The following is a 17926-nucleotide window of genomic DNA, read 5'->3' as shown; positions in this document are numbered from 1 at the left end:
TAATATGTCTAAAATTCATTAGGTTAGCTCTGACACTTCAGGAGACCTTTTTTATATGTTTGCTAAAATTTAAGTGAGAATCAATTATCATGCCCAGATACTTGAAATGCTCAACAATATTTATTACCTCTCCTTTAACTAGAATGTCAGGTTGATGTGTGTTATTTCTCTTGACAGAAAAATGCATGCCTACAGTTTTGCTCACATTAAAAGTAAGACAACAGTGAGTTAACCAGTCTGATACTTTGTTCAGTACTGCAGTGAGTTTGGAAACAGCTTGTACTCTTGGTATAGGATGAGTGTAAATAACTGCATCATCTGCATACATCTGGATGTGGAAGGATTGATTGCTTGGGAACTCCAATGGTACAGTTAGCAAAAGATGAGCATGTGTCATTAATTCTTGTGCATTGTTTTCTTGAGTTTAGGAATGACTCCATACATGGTAATGCATTAGTAGAGGAATTGAACTTTGACAGTTTGGATAAAAGAATATTGTGATTGACTGTATCAAAGGCCTTTTTAAAATCAAGGAAAACGGCACCAACAACACCTCTCCTGTCAAGACTGGATTTAATTTGTTCAATAAAGGGGCAATTTGCTGTCTCTGTGGAATGATGTTTCTTGAATCTTAACTGCATAGGATGCAGTGGGAAATGTTCATTTTTTAGATGGGCTATTAACTGGTCACAAATCACTCTTTCAGTTACTTTAGAAATAACTCAGAGAATACTGATAGATCTGTAGCTAATCACATTGGTTGGATCACCAGTCTTGTAAAAAGGGTTATTACTATTGATTTCCAGGTATTGGGAAAATAGCGTTGTTTTATTGACAAGTTTACAAGATGAGTGATAGGAGTACAGAGGTTACTTTTATACTTCTTTACAAATTCAGAATCACAGTTAAAAACATCTTTAGCCTTGGAGCTTTTTAAACTTGCTTAGGATTTTGGTTATACAAGACTCTGACACTTCAGAAATATTAAAAACAGAGAGCTTATAATTTGGTGGTACAATGACCTTCTTAAGCCAAAATCTTGAGCTAGCTCTTTAACTGAATCTATAAAATAATTTTTAAATACAGAAGAAATTTGGTCTTTGTCTTGAGTTAAGTGCGATTTTCAAAGCGTGGTCCTGCCATTTCATTAGATTCCACAGTTGTTCATTTAACCAGGGAAAGTTCTGTTTCTTTCGAGAATGTTTGATGTTTTACTAAATTCACCTTTAAACCTTATTAATTGTGGTCATTAAGCACTCTAGATCGTCTGAGGACAAAATCTCACCCCAGGTTACTTGTTTAAACTTCTTTTCAAATTCAATAAGTGTCAAACATCATTTGGAATGATTGACTTAATATTGCTGAATATTAAGTCAATCCGGGTTTGAGATGATGGGGTGATTCTAGTGTAGCTTTGGATTACATGGCTGAGGTCAAAATGACTTTTTATGTCCTTATGTCTTTTCCTATTTGACTTCTCAACCCTTAATATTTAGATCCCCAACAAGAATTAACTCTTTATTTCTGTCAAGTTCTTACAGGGTGTTTTTTTAGATTTTCATAAAACATGCTATCTTATGAGGGAGGTCTGTATATACCAACAACAGTGAAGGACATGCATGGGGATAAAATAATTGTTACAGCAATGCATTCAATATCCATAGAGCTGCTGGATTTAATTTCTATGCAGTTAATGCCGTATTTCACATACATAAGCAGTCCACCGCCCCTGCCCAGTTTTCGGTCTTTTCTAAAGACATTATATCCCGGTATTTGATATGCAGTGTTGGGTGATGAGTCAGTTAGCCACGTTTAAGACAAACACAAGAAATCAAGGTTTGAGTCCATGAGTAATTTTTCAAGTTGCTCAGTTTTTGAAACAACGCTTCTGATGTTTAAATGTACCCCAAGTAATCCTTTAGGTTTTGCACATGGGTCCCACAAAACTTTGCTGCATTGTTTATAAACAGCCACATTGTGAGCACTCGTTTTGGGGATAGCTGGAGGCGCTTGAGTCGCATTTACTGGTAAAACAGTCATACACAGAAGACAGTGGATTACTGTCACATCGTTGGTGTATCTCAGTCATGGAATGGACATTACCTTGTCTGATGAAAGTGTTAGGGGACTGGGAGTCATGTTGGGAGTCAATACAGTTGGAATTAGGTCCTGGGTTTTGGTGGACTAGATAAGTGGCTAGATAAGCTGATTATTCTTTCAAGCTGTTGAAAAGGTTTTCCTCTCTCCGTGGATTGCAGTTGCTTTGTCGGAGGAGTCACTTTTCTGGCGTTCAATATCACGGAGAAGGAGGTGAACTGGCTCCCTGAGTTAAAGGTAGTAACATGTTTGTTTTGCTGCTGCTGCTGTGTGTTAGTTGCCCAACAGCATCACAGTGATAGAATTAGGAGGGTAACGGTGTAACTAATTACGATGGCTTTCTGTGCCAGATCAGCGATCATCTGCCTTTGTTTGGCGTTGGTTTCAAAACATAAACCGAATTTGTCGGCTTTTGACTTGAGAGTAGCAGCACCTACACCTCTTGTCAGGCCAGTTGTCAGTTTTGTCGTATGAACTAGTTGTTTTCTTGCATAACCTGCCGCTTATGCCTAAGACAGAAGAAAAATAAGCGGCAAATAGACATAAAAATACAATGGCAAGTTCTTTTTGCATAGCTTCAAGCACTGATGCTGGTACAGATATATCTTTATGCTTTATTAGCCAATACTGATTCATTAAGAGTGGCCTCGCTCTGTCATTTAAGGTCTGGATCTAAATATGAATGAAAAGTTTCATTCTTCTTCAAAAGGAATAAGTGAAATCTGTATTCATCTCTCTCTTGCTCTCGTTCTCTCCCTCTCTCTCTCTTTCTCTCTCGCTCTCTCTCTCACTCTGTCTCACTCTCTCAATCTTTCGCTCTCTGTCACTCTTGTGATCTCTCGATCTCTCTCTCTCTCGCACTCTTGATCTGTCTCTCTCTCGCCCTCTTGATCTCTGTTGCTCTTTTGATCTCTGTCTCTTTCTTGCTCTCTGTCCCGCTCTCTCTGTTGCTCCCTCGATCTCTGTCTCTCTCTCCCTGTCTTGGGCTCTGTCTTTCTCTCACTGTCTCTCTCAGGATGATCGTGAGTTTCGGGATAAGATCACTCCTATCTCTGTGGTGATGGAGTATAGTCTGGACTACCAGCGAGCTGCAGACCAAACCGGGCTCCTGCCCATCCTGGACATGTCAGCCCCGTCCAATGTCACCAAGCAGGTAACACCACTCTGTAGCCCCTTTCACACATGCACTGCAACCCTGAAATTTTCGGGACATTATGTGGAGGAGCTGTATGTATGAACGCAGATGTCTGAATCAGTCAGACCGGACATTAAACGGACTTTACCCTGCCAACTCCATAGTACAAAGTCCGTGTAATGTCCGATTGAGCCCATGTGTGAATACAGCAGTGAATTCTCCGGAGAATTCACAGCAAGCAAGTGGGCTACAACTGCTCGCTGCCGTAAGTCCAACAAAATCAGCCAGTAAGGAGATGGTACAAGCAATTTATCATACAACTGTTGAACAAGCAGAACATAAACTTAAATACGACATCTTTGCAGTCAACTACCCTCTCATCTACAGCCACTATTTTACACATGCTGCTGGTGTTGGATAAATGCAGCAGGCCAGCTAAGTGGCATTGTTTTGACTGGGCCTGAATCCTACACTGTGAAGGTAGTGCTAATGAGATGACTTCCTGTGATTCTCATAAAACAAATAATAAATAAAAGCTTAAATTACAATCGCAGCATATTTTTTGTGTCATGTCCTGTCTCCTGCACCCCTCGCCTAAAACAAACGGAGTATTATGACATCGCGTCTGACACAGACAGTTTGTTGCTGTGTGCTACATGTGTGAACTCTGGAAAATGTCCGGAGCTGATTCTCTGGACATTTGACCTCATTCACTTATGTGTGCGTAGAAATGTTACTTGGCGCACAAACTAAGTGCACACGCAAAATTACCGTCACATTCATGACACATGCGCACTGGCCAATTTTCTCTTACCACAGTGTGTATGTTAGTGAATCAGAATCATTCTAAATTGACAGGTATGTGCACGCTATCGGTAATTAGCATACAACCACACCCTCATTTCTCTATATAAGGAAAGCTCTGTTGGAGCGGTGCAGCAGTGCAGAGACCTGTCACTCATTGCAAAGAGTGATTGTAAAAATGCAGAAAAACTTTACTGCTCAGAAGTAGAAGCCAGAAAAGGTAGATTTGGCTGGTAAACATTTCATTGGCACAACCATTTGGATTGTAAATACAGTCTGCATGCCTGTTGCACCACTACGTCCATAACAAAATAAAATAGTTGTTTAAATGTGTAGATCTGTGGAATTGATCTAAATAAATCTCTACTGCTGCACCTGGTGCGCATCGTGTTTTGTATCTGTCCACAACAGGCCGTGATGTACTGAAAGCAGAGCACCCCTCCCTGTACCACTGCTGAAATGTCAGGCTGTGAGGAACACTGAACAGGCTGCTGGTTAACCAGCTGCATATATCACAGCCAAATCTGATGGGAAATTAATCGCTTTCACATTCCAATATGGAAACTCTGAAATATAAGCTATTGTCATCTAAAAGTAGGAACAGGACAATTTTAATATATTGATAATTTCATTACATTTATGATGATGATTTATGGATTACAATGTTTTAACTAATAATTTTATAGTTGGTAAATAAGTTGTGTATTATCAGCAATTTCACACTTAAATGTTGTATATTTAGGCCCAATATTTTTTTTAAATAATTGTAGTTCTAATATACTGTTTACATTGAATAAATATCAACTGTATCATTTTTTAAGACATTTATGATTTGTGCATATGCATGGTCTAAGGCAGTTCTAAATTTGTTCACAGAGTAAGAACAAATTCAGATAAGAACATATTGATGAATCCCAGATTTGTGCTTAAAACGTTGCATGCATGGTTTAAGCACAAATTTGTGTGTATGAAATGAACTGTTTGTGAACGAGGCCCATTGTCCAGAGTTTATATGTGAAAACGGCTTGTGTGTCTTTGTTTTGTGAGCAGTGTTCACGTTTTCCTGATGATTATATTAGGATGGGTTGACGATTCAGTTTCACTTTTGTATGACTGATCCTCTTTTGTCCATTTTATTGTTTTATTTATCTATTTTTTACTTTCTTAGACTTGATTCTTTGTTTTCTCTATTTGCTTTCTTTTCTTGTTTTCTTTTTCCTTCCTCCTGTCCTCCCTTTTCTTTACTTTGTTTCTTCCCTCAGGCTCACATCCTGTTGGACTGTGGAGATGACAACATCTGTAAGCCCGACCTGAGGTTGTCTGTGAAGAGGTGGGAAATTGTTCATCTTTCTGCTCTCTTGTCATTACTACAGTCTGCGTGCTGGACTGATTATAGTCATGTCAGGGTTTCATCTAAATAATAAGCTATAAATACGGTGATATAGTGATTAAAAGTCTCAGTGATGTTTACCTCATTTTTAGTAAATGTCAACAAATTGCATCATTTTCTTGTTCATTCTTTCTCATATCAAATGACAGTATTGTTGCCCTTCAAAACAAGGAATATTAGGCTGAAATAAAAAACATTTAGCAATTCTGTATTGTGTTACTATTGTTGTTCTTTGTTGTACGACAGTGACCGCGAGCAGATCTACATTGGTGATGATAACGCTCTGACACTGGAGATCAGTGCTGAAAACCAGGGAGAAGGAGCCTATGAGGCCGAACTCCACGTCTACCCTCCACAACAGGCTGACTTCACCGGGGTAGTCCGCAGTCAGGTAATGTCACTTACACTGAGGCCTGTTTATCATTGGAAATTCCAAAATACAATTGGTGTCTTAGAATCGTAGTTTAAATAAAATAATTTCAAATTAAATATAAGCAGCTTTATAGCTATATTGTTTATCAAGTCTCAGGTCTTCCCTGGAAATACTGGGATCTCAATTCCTGATATTCAACCATACAGCCCAATTTAGATTTTAATGGATCGTAGTTTATCCGTGATCCGTACCGATCGCCCCCCACGGTTCGGCACGCATGTGAACCGCGGATTAATTTCAAAATTTAATGTCTCATTTAAGACAAAGTAAACAAACTGCTGTAAGTACAAGTCATGGAAAGACAGCGCGTCGCTAACAGGGATTTTGAAGAGCAATGACCAAACCAGCATTTAACAGGTCTCAAGTGACATCTGCAGGTATGTTTACATGCTGTTTAATGTGCTGCAACTGAGCAGCTAATTAGCTATCTAGCTGCTAACTGACGTTAGCTGTGCACTTTTCCCCGGTGAATGTTTGTTTGGTGGCTCGTTCAACAAGCTGCGGGACAAGACTTGTGCTCATGTTTGTAAGTTATCATCAAGTTTTAATGATGTGGACAATGCTGTGCAGACAGGCAGGTGTTGCGAGTGGTGTATAAGAGTCCAAACTGTGCTGTGGTCCAATTATTGACACAAATACAATTATTAACACCCAGCAGCAACTTACAGTTCTTGTCCTTGAGAAAGTCTTATCCTAAACAGATGGGTCAGTTAATGAACTCCACACATTCTACACTCTAAATTTCCATTCATGAATTATACCTGATTAAAGTCTGAGGATTGATACATTAGAAATAAAGTCAGTACAAATGATTGAAGAGTGCAGGAGTTTTGGATTCTTTCACACAGTTATGAACACCAAATTTCCAGTCAACCTTTTCGAACTCTAAACAACCAGCCTGCTTTTGTTTGTGTTGTCAGTTCATTTGCAGCAGCAGCAATATACAGCTCAGTCTGTTCAATTTGATTTAATCCAGGGCGACCATGATGTGAAGAAATTTGGCTATATTTTAAAACTAATAGTAGTATTTCAGAAAAGTTTGGTATTTATTGGGATAATACCATTTACTGGAATATTTTGGGCCACAATATCGTAGCATGAAAATTTGATACCATCACATCTCTAATAAATTTGTTTTTAACAGACCCTCACCAGGCTGTCCTGTGCTTACAAGAAAGAGAACCACACCAAGATGGTGGTGTGTGACCTGGGAAACCCCATGAAGGGAGGAACCAAGGTCAGTGATAACTGCTGTCAGCCACATTACTGTACCTGTAATAGTATAGTATCTCTTGCTGTACAGATCCTACAGATTTCACTACAGAGGTTTCGCTGATCATGTACAGTGAAGGATAAGTAAAATATCAGAAAAAACAGATGAAGAAAGCAAAGCCTGATGTGTGTATATATAAATAATCTTATTATTCTTATTCCTATGAGATTTGTTGACAATAAGAAAATTATAGAAAATCACCAGCCTTATCCTTTAAGACAGTAAAATAATGATGGCAGGCAGTTCCTCTACATGATGGATCCTAACATGGTGTTGTGTGTTCTCTCCTGTGCCCTCCTGTTTTTCCACTCCTGGTCCTTTGCTGTTGCTTCCTGTGCTGTGATTGGTCAGGTGCTGGCCGAGTTGCGCTTCAGTGTGCACCAGCTGTCGGAGGAGGACACTTCTGTGAAGTTTGACCTGCAGATGGTCAGGTACAGTCCAGCCCTTTCAAAACATGTCTGTTCGGAACGGGACGATTTCTCAGTACCTAGAGAGAACAGTGCCCATCCTTTAAATAACTCTCATGTAGACTATCGATAGATGCTGCAATTTACTGATGCTCCCTAAACGCCTGAGATGCAAGCTATCAGCAGACACTACAATTTACCGATGTTCCCTAAATGCCTCACACACAGGCTATCATAGACACTATAATTTACCCATGTTCCCTAAACGCCTCACATGTCTGGAGACCACAATTTTGAGTTGAGCTGAAATTGATCGGATGAACTGTAGTGCCCGTTCAATAGTGCCTGAGACATCCTGCACTATGTCTTGAACATATATACAAAGTTCCCATGCATAAAGAACAGGAATAAAGCATAACTCTTTTTTCAATTCATTCTCTATGATAGTTCTTATCACTACGAGTGTGAGTAGAGTGAGTTTGGGCATAAAAGTATTTGAATCATTAATGATATTTGTGGTAGCACTAATAGTAGAAACAAACAAAGGGACAGTCGGTAGTGGAAAAGAGTCGATGAATGAGTAAATAAATTAAATAGAAACAAATGAGGAGGAAATTTCAATAAAACATTATGCGACAATGATGACGAAAAGAAAAAAGGTGTTTCTGTTTTTTTTTTCCTTAGCAGTTTCAATGTTGTATGTTTGTGTCTGTGTGAGCATGTTTACACTTGTACGTATGCCTCTAAAGAGAATGTGTTTGCAAGAGTGTGTGTGTATGATCCTATTTGTGTTCGTGTATGTATGTGAATGTTCATGGATGTTGTTTGTTTGACTTTGTTGTGGCACTACCTCACCGGCAACTCAAGAGATTTAAGAAGTTTTGAATACTTTTCATTGAATTGGTCAGAATGTTTTTTTTTGTAGGGCTGAGTTTTGTTCCAGAGTTGTCTTGTTCCTGTCTTGTTAAAAAATTTAACCACTCTGAGATGGTGAGTTGTTCTCTGTTTTTCCAATTTAGTAAAATACTTTTTTGGCGATAGTTAGGGCTACCAGGGGTCCGTTTCACAAAGCAGGTTTAGTGAAAACTCAGGGTCTGTTAACCCTGAAATGAGGGAAACTCTGAGTTTTCCGTTTCAAAAAGGGAGGTAACTCAAACCAGAGAAAGAGGGATAACTCTAGCCTGTTTCAGAGAGAGGGGTAACTTAAGCTCTCGGTCAGTTACCGTAGCAACAGACTCTATGAACCTAACCTGGTCGGGACCAGGTTTTTCTCAATGAACCTCGAGTTTCTCTCAGTCTCTGCCCTCTTTCAGAGCCACACACTCCATTTGATTTCCTCATTCATTCAGTCAGCAGGCGAGTTTTGGCGTTGCCTAGTTCTGCCGTCTGTCATTTAAAAAAATCAGAGTCAGTATATTAGAAGTCCATTAGGCACAGTAACATTTTTCACTAACATGGCATGTCCTTTTGATAACGATCCCGTGGATGAAGGTGCAGCATTACTGCGCAGAGAATTAAATATTCGTCGAGAGATGGTTAGAGAGATGGTCAGGAGACCGCGCATAGATGTCCTTGCATTTCCAGATCTTTTTGAGCGGAACCGTTTCACGTCACAGTCCATCATCTACATACACAACCTAATCCGTCCTTACATTTGCAACATTACCAATCGTAGTCATGCTCTCACATCCCAGCAGATATTGTGTGTTGCGCTGCGTTTCTTTGCAAACGGAAGTTTTTTGTACAATGTCGGAGCCAGCCACTGGCCTTCCTAAATTCTGGCTTAGGGCCAGCTCCCCTGCCTCCGTTAGAAGTGGCGGTGCTGGGCCACCACCCGTTTTACGGGCATCTGCCTTCTTTCTGTTGGCTGAGTAGAAGTCTGTGTTAGTTTAAATAGGCTTAATTATTTAAAAGAACATGATGTAAATGAGAAGACATTTATGTGTGTGAAACCAGCATTATGTTGGGGATAAAACAGCTGCTCAGTCAAACAGCCACTTAATATTTACTTTACAATGTAAAACATGATCAAAATGAGGTACCCCCATGAGATTATGCCGAGGTCTCACCTGTTTGAACAATGTTTTTATATTTCATCCTAAACTGCTGCCAAGTGCGCTTCTCCCTCGCGGGATTGGACCTAAATGAAATAAATTAATAGGCGACCAATCAAGCAGTATTCCTCTGTAATATTATTGTGATTGCAAAGGACTACATTTAAACTTAGGCATTGACCCGAGCAGCGATTTTCTCCCACGCCGTCTCCCTCTCTTTTGCAGCTGCAGCGGTGTTGCACTTCTTTTTGAAAACATGTTCAAACTCGCCGTATTATCGCATTAAGATTTCTAGTTCTAGTGGGGTGAAAAACGCCGCCCTCCTCTTCCCCGTTGCCATGGTGACTCGTTGAATCGGGGCTCCATTGATGCTGGCTGTTATAGTTGTGGTGCACGCGCTTAACTCCAGGTGAAACTACTCCGAGTTGAATAAACTGACTCAAATCAGCTGTTCTGGAACCGGAAACTCAGAGTTTCCTATCTCAGAGTTGATCAACTCAGAGTTCAGGATTAGACTCAGAGTTTCTTGAACCTGCTTTGTGAAAGGGACCCCAGTAAAGGTGTTGTGATTTGTTTTTGTGATGTGTCAAGTATGTCCAAGTATGGTGCACCCAAAGAACAGTGATAATTTAGTAGTTATTTCTTTCCAGAAATGTTGTACTGGTGGGAAGTCCCAGAGTGCATGGAAGTAGTGGTCAGTCATGTTTAGGGTACAGTGAATACATATGTCTGATCCGGTAAGTCCCACTGTGTGCATCTTGTGTTGTGTAATATTTCTGTTCTGAGGTGTAGTATTCCATTTATGCTGACACAATGGTAAAATAGTTGATTTGTTCCAATTTATTAAATAGTCAGAAAGGTTGATGATTTTGATAACTTCACTGAGTGATTTATTTGGATTTGTAGAAATAATGTCATCTGCATAAAGACTGATTTTGTGTGTTATGTTGTTTGATGTGATGCCGGTGATACTGTTATTTTGACGTACTATTGCAGCTAATGGTTCGATGAATAAGGCAAATAGTAATGGTGAGAGAGAACATCCTTGTTTGGTCCCTCTGCAGAGTGTGAAGTTTTGTAAAGTTAATCCATTTATAGTGACTGTTGCCCTGGGTGTGCTGTAGAGAATTTGATCCATTGAATTAATGATTTTTCAAAGTTTTTCAAAATGATTTTTTTAGAGTTTTGATGAGGAATGTCCAGTTTACTCTTATCAAATGCCTTTTCTGCATCTAATAGGAAGGATATTGATATTGATTTTGTGTCGATGGGATGTGTTCATCAGATTGAAGAGGGGGCGTGTATTTTCTGAGGAATATCTGTCTTTAATACATCCTGTTTGATCTGGGTGGATGAGAGATGAAATGATTGATTCGATTTTAATTGCTAATACTCTACTAATGATTTTAATATCTGTATTGATTAACAATAGGGGGTGATAGCTTGTACAGAGGATTGGGTCTTTATTTGGTTTAAGTAGTACTGAGATGAGTGCTATATGCATATGTTTTGGGATGGACTTTGATCTTTTTATCTCATCTGCTACTCTGGTGAATAAAGGTGAAAGTGTTGATCAAAAGCACTTATAGAATTCAGCAGGGAAACCATCCAGATCAGGGGCTTCATTGTTTGACATTTTTTTGAGTGCATTTTTTCATATTCTGTTGATGTCAGTCGGTTGTCCAAGACATCAGCCTGATGTTTTAGTGTAGGTAATGTGATTTTATCCACAAAAATATCAATTTCTGATGAATTTTTCTCTTTGTCATTTTTATATAATTTACAGTAGTATGTTTTGAAAATATTATTTATGGTTTGTTGGTCCTGGATGATATTCCCCACTGAGTCTTTGATTGTTGATATGATTGAATTCATCACTAACTTGAACATTACTAAGGCTCAGAATATACTATCAACATGGATCATATATCCTTGGAACACTGACACTCTCCTCTATCTATTCATATACAGCTATTTTCTTTGTGTTGGGAACCTCTCAACATACAGGCAGAAATCAATCAACAGATTAACATGTGCATATCACTGTTTTTTACAACTCATGGAGAAATTGCACTGAGGAAGCAAACAGAAGAGTTATTTTGTAAAAATAAAAAGAGAAATGAAGGGGCCCTTGTTGGTGGTATTCTCTCTCTCTTTCTCCATGAACTGGTGTGATGGTGGCGCGACAACATTTGCAGCAGCCTCTCCTAGTTCCGACTGTGCAGTGTCTTTGTCCATGTCTACGTCACATCTGTGTCATTGTGTGGAGTGCAAGGGAAATATGTCTATGATTGTCAGTTTGTTTTGGACATTTGTAACAAAGACTTTTGCTACGAGAAATAGTGGCTAGGAGCTAAATCAACTGAGAAAGAAGACCAGCTGAGCGTGCTTGGTAGACCAAGCACACTCAGCTGGTCTTCTTTATGCCCAATGGGCCCAAAGAAGACCACCACCTTGCATGGAGTTGCACCAGAAAGGAAACATCAAAAGCAATGCGACAGGATTGCTTTTGAGACATGTACTTTCTTTCTGACTTTAAAGTCATAATTCTGTCAGAATTCAGGAAGCCCAATAGGAGAAACAGATTCACAAGTTTGTAGTAGTAGTTTAAATTCTCTGAGACAGGATCATACAACTGTAGAAAGTTATCAGAACAACAATCTTTTCATTCTGTCTCCATGATTTCAAGCTAAACAGCAAGAATAAACTGTTCACATCACAAAGTAAACTACTTGGAAGGTCTGCTTGCACGTATGCGATTGGCCAACACAGTGACTCTTTTGCCAGATGACCCTGCATTTTTTGATGGAGCTGTATGTGACAACACCCTTGAAATGAATGTGGAGGCTATGATTTTAATTTTTTTTGGCATTTTTACCTTTCTTTGATAGTGTAGAGTAGAGAAGCAGATAGGAAAAGAGAGGGAACAGGGGACATTGCGGTAATCTGGAATGTGTCTTAAACATCCAGCTATCAGGACACCAAGAGGCTGTATTTCTTCACACAGTGCTGTTGTCTATCTGAACACAGCCTCAGCAGGCCCAGTCCTTACATCAGCATTCATTAGAGCAGAGCTGTGTCTCTCACAGTGCTCATTTGAATGACAAAAAAAACCCTCCTGAAACTCTGAAGGAAGCAGCACACAGCCCAGTTCAGCAACACAGACATTCTTCTGTGTGAATCTTGGTGTTTGTGGAAAGAAGACGTATGTTAATGACAGGTTTCAGTAGCCTTTGGTTACAGTCTGACACCTCCATCTTCTTCAGCTCTTCTTCAACAACCAGTAAATCTGCCACTCAGCAACAGTGAGTGTCAGATTTACTGGTCTTTAAAATGTGTCAGGATGCCTGTGTAGGCAGGCTGTTTGGGAGGATACACTTACATGTTGTGACTACTACTATTGTCTTGATTAATCCATTAATGGTTCATCTTTAAAAAAAGTTTTAAAAATACCCCTTACAATTTCTTGCGGTCCAAGAAGATATCTACATATAACTTAATCAGTTTGTGTGAAAACTCCACACACAGCCTCCTCTTCTGTCAGGTCAAAGGCAGCAGCACCACCCTGTGGGTATTTCTAGCACACCTGCAACAGAAACATACATCCATCTATTTAAAGTCTCTATTTTTACATCTGTTTGTATATATATTTTATGCACATTTGTAGTATTTCGTGTTTAGTTTTCATCACATGGAGATGATGGATCCATTCACTGTTTGTGTTCTCTGTGTTTTAGCTCTAACCAGTTCAACAACACCAGTCCTCGAGTCTCAAGCATCACCAAGCTGGCTGTCCTCGCTAAGGTCTCCATCAGAGGGTAAAACACAAATACACACACACTAGGGTTGCTATTAACAGGGCTGCTAATTGATTACTTTGCTCATTAGTTTCCTGATTAATTGATTATTAGTTTTGTCTATAAAATGCAAGAAAATAGGGAGAAATCCCCATCACAATTTCCCAAAGTTGACCAACAGTCCAAAACCAAAGACGTTGAATTTACTGTCACAGAAAATCAGTAAATATCCACATTTTAGCAGTCGGAGCCAAAACTAATTAAATGCTTAAAATATTAAATGATTAAACAATTATTAAAGCAGTTGCTGATTAATTTTTGATGAATTGATCAATCAATTAGTAACGATTAATGGCTTGTTTCAGCTCTACACATACACAAATACATACACATACAGTATAGCTTGCTATTCGTTTGAAGTCCAACTAAGTGGCCAAAAAAAACAGTTATTGTAGGTTTAGGTAGTGATGAAGAAATGGCGCTTAACTGAGAACTGAGACTACTTTCTCATCTGCTGACTAGTTGTGGGAATACAAACTGTGACTGTGATCCTGTAAATGAATCCATACTGTACTTCTATATCTTTTTGTTTGGAAAACACAACTGTATACGATCTGTATCTCTATGGCTGCAACTTATACCTTAAAAATGTGGGTGTGTGTGTTTGCACTCTTCCCAGGACGTCATCTCCTGGTCAGGTGCTGCTGCCCATTGCCAACTGGAAACCTAAAGAACCTCCTGTGGTGGGAGACGACATCGGACCACAAATAGTGCATGTCTATGAGGTACACACACACACACACACACACACACACACATATGTACTATATAAATTAATATATACAGTATTAGGGTTCTCAGTGTATGTGCACTGGAGCCTTCAAGTTTCCACATCACACTTGTGTAAGATGTATACAGGACCATGATTGGCTCCAAATTAGTTGTGATGTCACAGATTCTGCTCGTATGTATGCGTCTTAAACTGAATTTTAAGGTGAGCACAGAGAAACGTCATTCTGCACAGTGATGAACAAAGATCACAGTGAAGCAACAATAAGCAAAACACAGTTTTAGGGACTTTAAAAACTGGTGTGGCCTTAGAGTTACACCATTCTGTGTAACTCTAAGGCCACACAGAATGGTGAACAAATGAACTGCACAGCCACAAAATCAATGAAGAACAGCCATTGGTTCAAATTAATGATGACAGTATAGGCCTAAATGCACTGGAAGCGATAATTGACGCGTGTCAATTGATGCTCCTATGGCGCACTGCAAGCGTCAGATTTGAAATCCCAACACCACAGAACCAACACAAATTTTTCATTTTGTCCTTGAATTAACCGCTAGTTGGATGTAATGAATGAATGAAAAGGAGAAATGCAGTGGCAATGAAACTGAAACTAAGAGCGACAATGTCCACAGTAAATCATTTGTTGACTGTTTGATGGTTATTTATTTGTGCGTTAAAACATGACTGCCATGAAATAATCAGAATATGGCGTTTTATTTCTCTCATTCAGAGGTTTTGTTCTCACTACCACTCGCTCTCCTTGCTCGACCACTGCCGTGCTGTCTCTCTCTCTCTCTTGCTCGCCAGTGCTCAGCTGACTTGCGCTATCTCTCTCTTTTTCGGCTGCAGAGAAAACAGCTTTGGGCGCTGGGTCCTCATTTGACGCTCCAAAAATCGAAAAAAGGTTGGAGTAGGCAGTCAAGGCAGTTTGACGCGCGTCATAACGCTTCTAGTGCGTGTTCGGCCATTGAAAACAATGGGTGTAATTCAAAACGCGCATCAGACGCTTCGAGCGTGTTTAGGCCTTATGTGTCACAAACCTCCAGACAGACATAAGATATCAGTGATGTAGAGCAGCCATTCTCAACCAGTCACCACAGGTGGGCCTCAGAAGCACCATCTAGTGGGCCTTGGAGGCAGTGGCACTGCCAAATGGTTAAAACATTTTTTTTGGTAATTTACAAAGCTAGTTATTTTTATATCTAAATGTGCTCAAGAATTCACACACATGAAAAACATCAAACTAAAATGCATAATTTCAATGACCAGTTATGTTTGAATATCCAATCACGCCAATCACAACACATCATTAGGTAGAGACAAACATGTTTTACCACTGTTAACTAGCTAGCTTTCTCAGAAGACATGGCTCTGTCCACTGTGTTGGAAAATGAAATGATCAGTAGACAGCAGTCTGAAGCCTCAGCTAACACAAGTTGACCTTGCTTCATTCTGGATACTGGCTGCCAGTCAGTATTCCTCTCTGTCAAAACAGGCAATCAAATTTCTGTTACCTTTCACCACTACCTATTTATGTGAGTCATGGTTTTCCATTGTGACTGTCACAAAATCAAAGTCAAGGAACAAACTGAAAGCAATTTGGAATGCTACTCTGCATGTCACCCTCTCACCCATCCCACCACAACTTTATATCATTATTTCCCAGAGGCAAGCCCAAGTGTCTCACTGAGGGTAAGCAGAATATTTATTTTGGTCATTACAGCCGACAGTGGCATAACACATATTTACAGCCCAGTTTTTTTGTCATGTTTTGGTTTTGTTTTGTTTTTTTTCATTTATTTGGGAAGGATGTCTTCAGAAAGAACTTGGGCCTTAAGTTAGAAAAGGTTGAGAACCCCTTAAGCAGAGCACGCTGAGGAGAAAATATAGATAGATAGATAGATAGATGGATAGATAGATATTACTTTATTGATTCCAGGACGGAAATTCAAATTGTCAAGAGCTCATCAAAATATAAAAACAAAAAAAAACAAAACTATCCAGTCAATTCAGGAGGCATTGAACAGTCTTGTTGCTGTGGGGACGAAGGATCTCCTGAATCGCTCCATTCTGCAGCACAGTGAGAGGAGCCAACTGCTGCAGCTATTCCTCTGCTGCTCCAGGAGGCAGTGGAGAGGGTGTCTTCTATTGTCCATTATAGCTTTCAGTTTGTTCAGTGTGTTTCTCTCCACCACAGATCTTAGCGGGTCCAATCTCCTGCCCAGCACTGAGCCCACTTTTTTGACCACCTTGTCTAATCGCTTGGTGTTTTTGTCTGTAAGGCTGCCTCCCCAGCACACTGCAGCAAAAAAAAGTGCACTGGCCACCACCGTGTGGTAGAACATGGTCATCATTTCCACACAGTCATCAAAGGACCTCAGTGTCCGCAGGAAGAACAGGTGGCTCTGCCCCCTTCCTGTAGAGGGTGTCGGTGTTAGGGGACCAGTCAAGCTTGTCATTCACAAGGACCCCTAGATATTTGTAGGTGTGCACCACTTCAATGTCCAATGTAGGACAATTAACAAACTGTAAATCCAGTCAGGTGGGAAGACAGTTTCACATGGTTGAAATCTCCAGATATTAATACAAGTGCCTCAGGATGTTTAGTCTATATCCTGGCAACAGTTTCATGGAGAACTTCACATGGAACTTCAGCAGTTGCCTTGGGAGGAATGTACACAAGTTTTATGATATGACTGAATTCTCTTGGTACATAGTATGGTCTCATACCAACTGCCAATAATTCAATATCTGGACAGCACATCTTCTCCTTGACAGTAATATGCAAAGGATTACACCATCTCTGATTCACAAATAAAGCCAGTCCTCCTCCTTTCTTCTTTCCACTATTAGTGTCTCTGTCCTTCTGTATGAGAGTGAAGCCAGGTAGTTCCACACAGGAGTCAGGAGATGTTTTGATTCAACCAGGTTTCAGTAAAACACATGAGGCTGCACTCATGGTATACTTTGTTTCTTCACCAGTATCTCCAGCTCATCACTTTTGTTGGGCAGAGAGTTGACAACAAAAATAAGTAAAATTTAGTAAAAATTGAGAGCTACCAGACTTTGTTGCTGCTTGTTGAAGCGCATGTTCTAGAATAATGACTCATTCTTAAAGTTGTTGTACTTTAAGAATGAGTCCAGGTTGTACCAGGTGTTTGAGTTGCGTCCTTTCAAAGGCTTCCAATCTGGTTCTCTTTCAAATTATTTCCCTCCAAATGAGTGATGGCACTCCTTAGTACAGCCGCTGTCAAGCCTTTTTTAGCCAATCTGTGAAACCTTAAGTGTTTTGCAAAGAGGAAGAAATAAAGCCCTTTTCACACATGGAATACATTAATTATGTTAGTGACAGATTTTTGCCATTCAGGTAGGTGTCTTTTACATCAGTGTTGGTTACAGCTTTATTTAGACATTTATGGAAGGAACCACAATGCTAGGTGATATTTGCCAGCTGGTGTGTGTGAGAGGAAGAGGTGTCACTGAGGGAGAACAACTGAGTTGGAGAATAACATATGAAGGAGGTAGAGTGTTCTCAGATGTTTAGCAGACTGCATCAGTGATGAATTTTTTTTAGCCTGTTTTTAATGTTTTTCATCATACAAGCTTCTACTGAAGAGCCAAAAAATGCTTGTTCAGAGTGTCTTGTGGTTCATTAAACAGATTTTATGTCCTTTGTGCAAGAGATGAGTGATTCATTTATTACAGTGACCTCTGAAGCCAAAACAAGATGCATATTTGATATG

At 39.7% G+C, this 17926-nt stretch overlaps 1 protein-coding gene across 1 annotated transcript in view; it reads left to right on the top strand.

The window, feature by feature from the left end:
* itgav (integrin, alpha V) overlaps nucleotides 1-17926 on the top strand; it is an 81261-nt gene that overhangs the window by 46061 nt on the left and 17274 nt on the right. The window contains exons 20-26 of the mRNA XM_067604592.1: nucleotides 3113-3250; nucleotides 5299-5366; nucleotides 5673-5817; nucleotides 7004-7096; nucleotides 7484-7563; nucleotides 13331-13411; nucleotides 14070-14175. Coding sequence (XP_067460693.1) covers nucleotides 3113-3250; nucleotides 5299-5366; nucleotides 5673-5817; nucleotides 7004-7096; nucleotides 7484-7563; nucleotides 13331-13411; nucleotides 14070-14175 — 711 coding nt within the window. The remainder of the gene's footprint in view (nucleotides 1-3112; nucleotides 3251-5298; nucleotides 5367-5672; nucleotides 5818-7003; nucleotides 7097-7483; nucleotides 7564-13330; nucleotides 13412-14069; nucleotides 14176-17926) is intronic.

The sequence above is a fragment of the Thunnus thynnus genome, chromosome 11 (assembly GCF_963924715.1).
Source record: "Thunnus thynnus chromosome 11, fThuThy2.1, whole genome shotgun sequence".
In the NCBI taxonomy this organism is placed as follows: domain Eukaryota; kingdom Metazoa; phylum Chordata; class Actinopteri; order Scombriformes; family Scombridae; genus Thunnus; species Thunnus thynnus.
The sequence above is the reverse complement of the archived record's forward strand: the minus strand, read 5'-3'. Positions and strand labels throughout refer to the sequence as shown.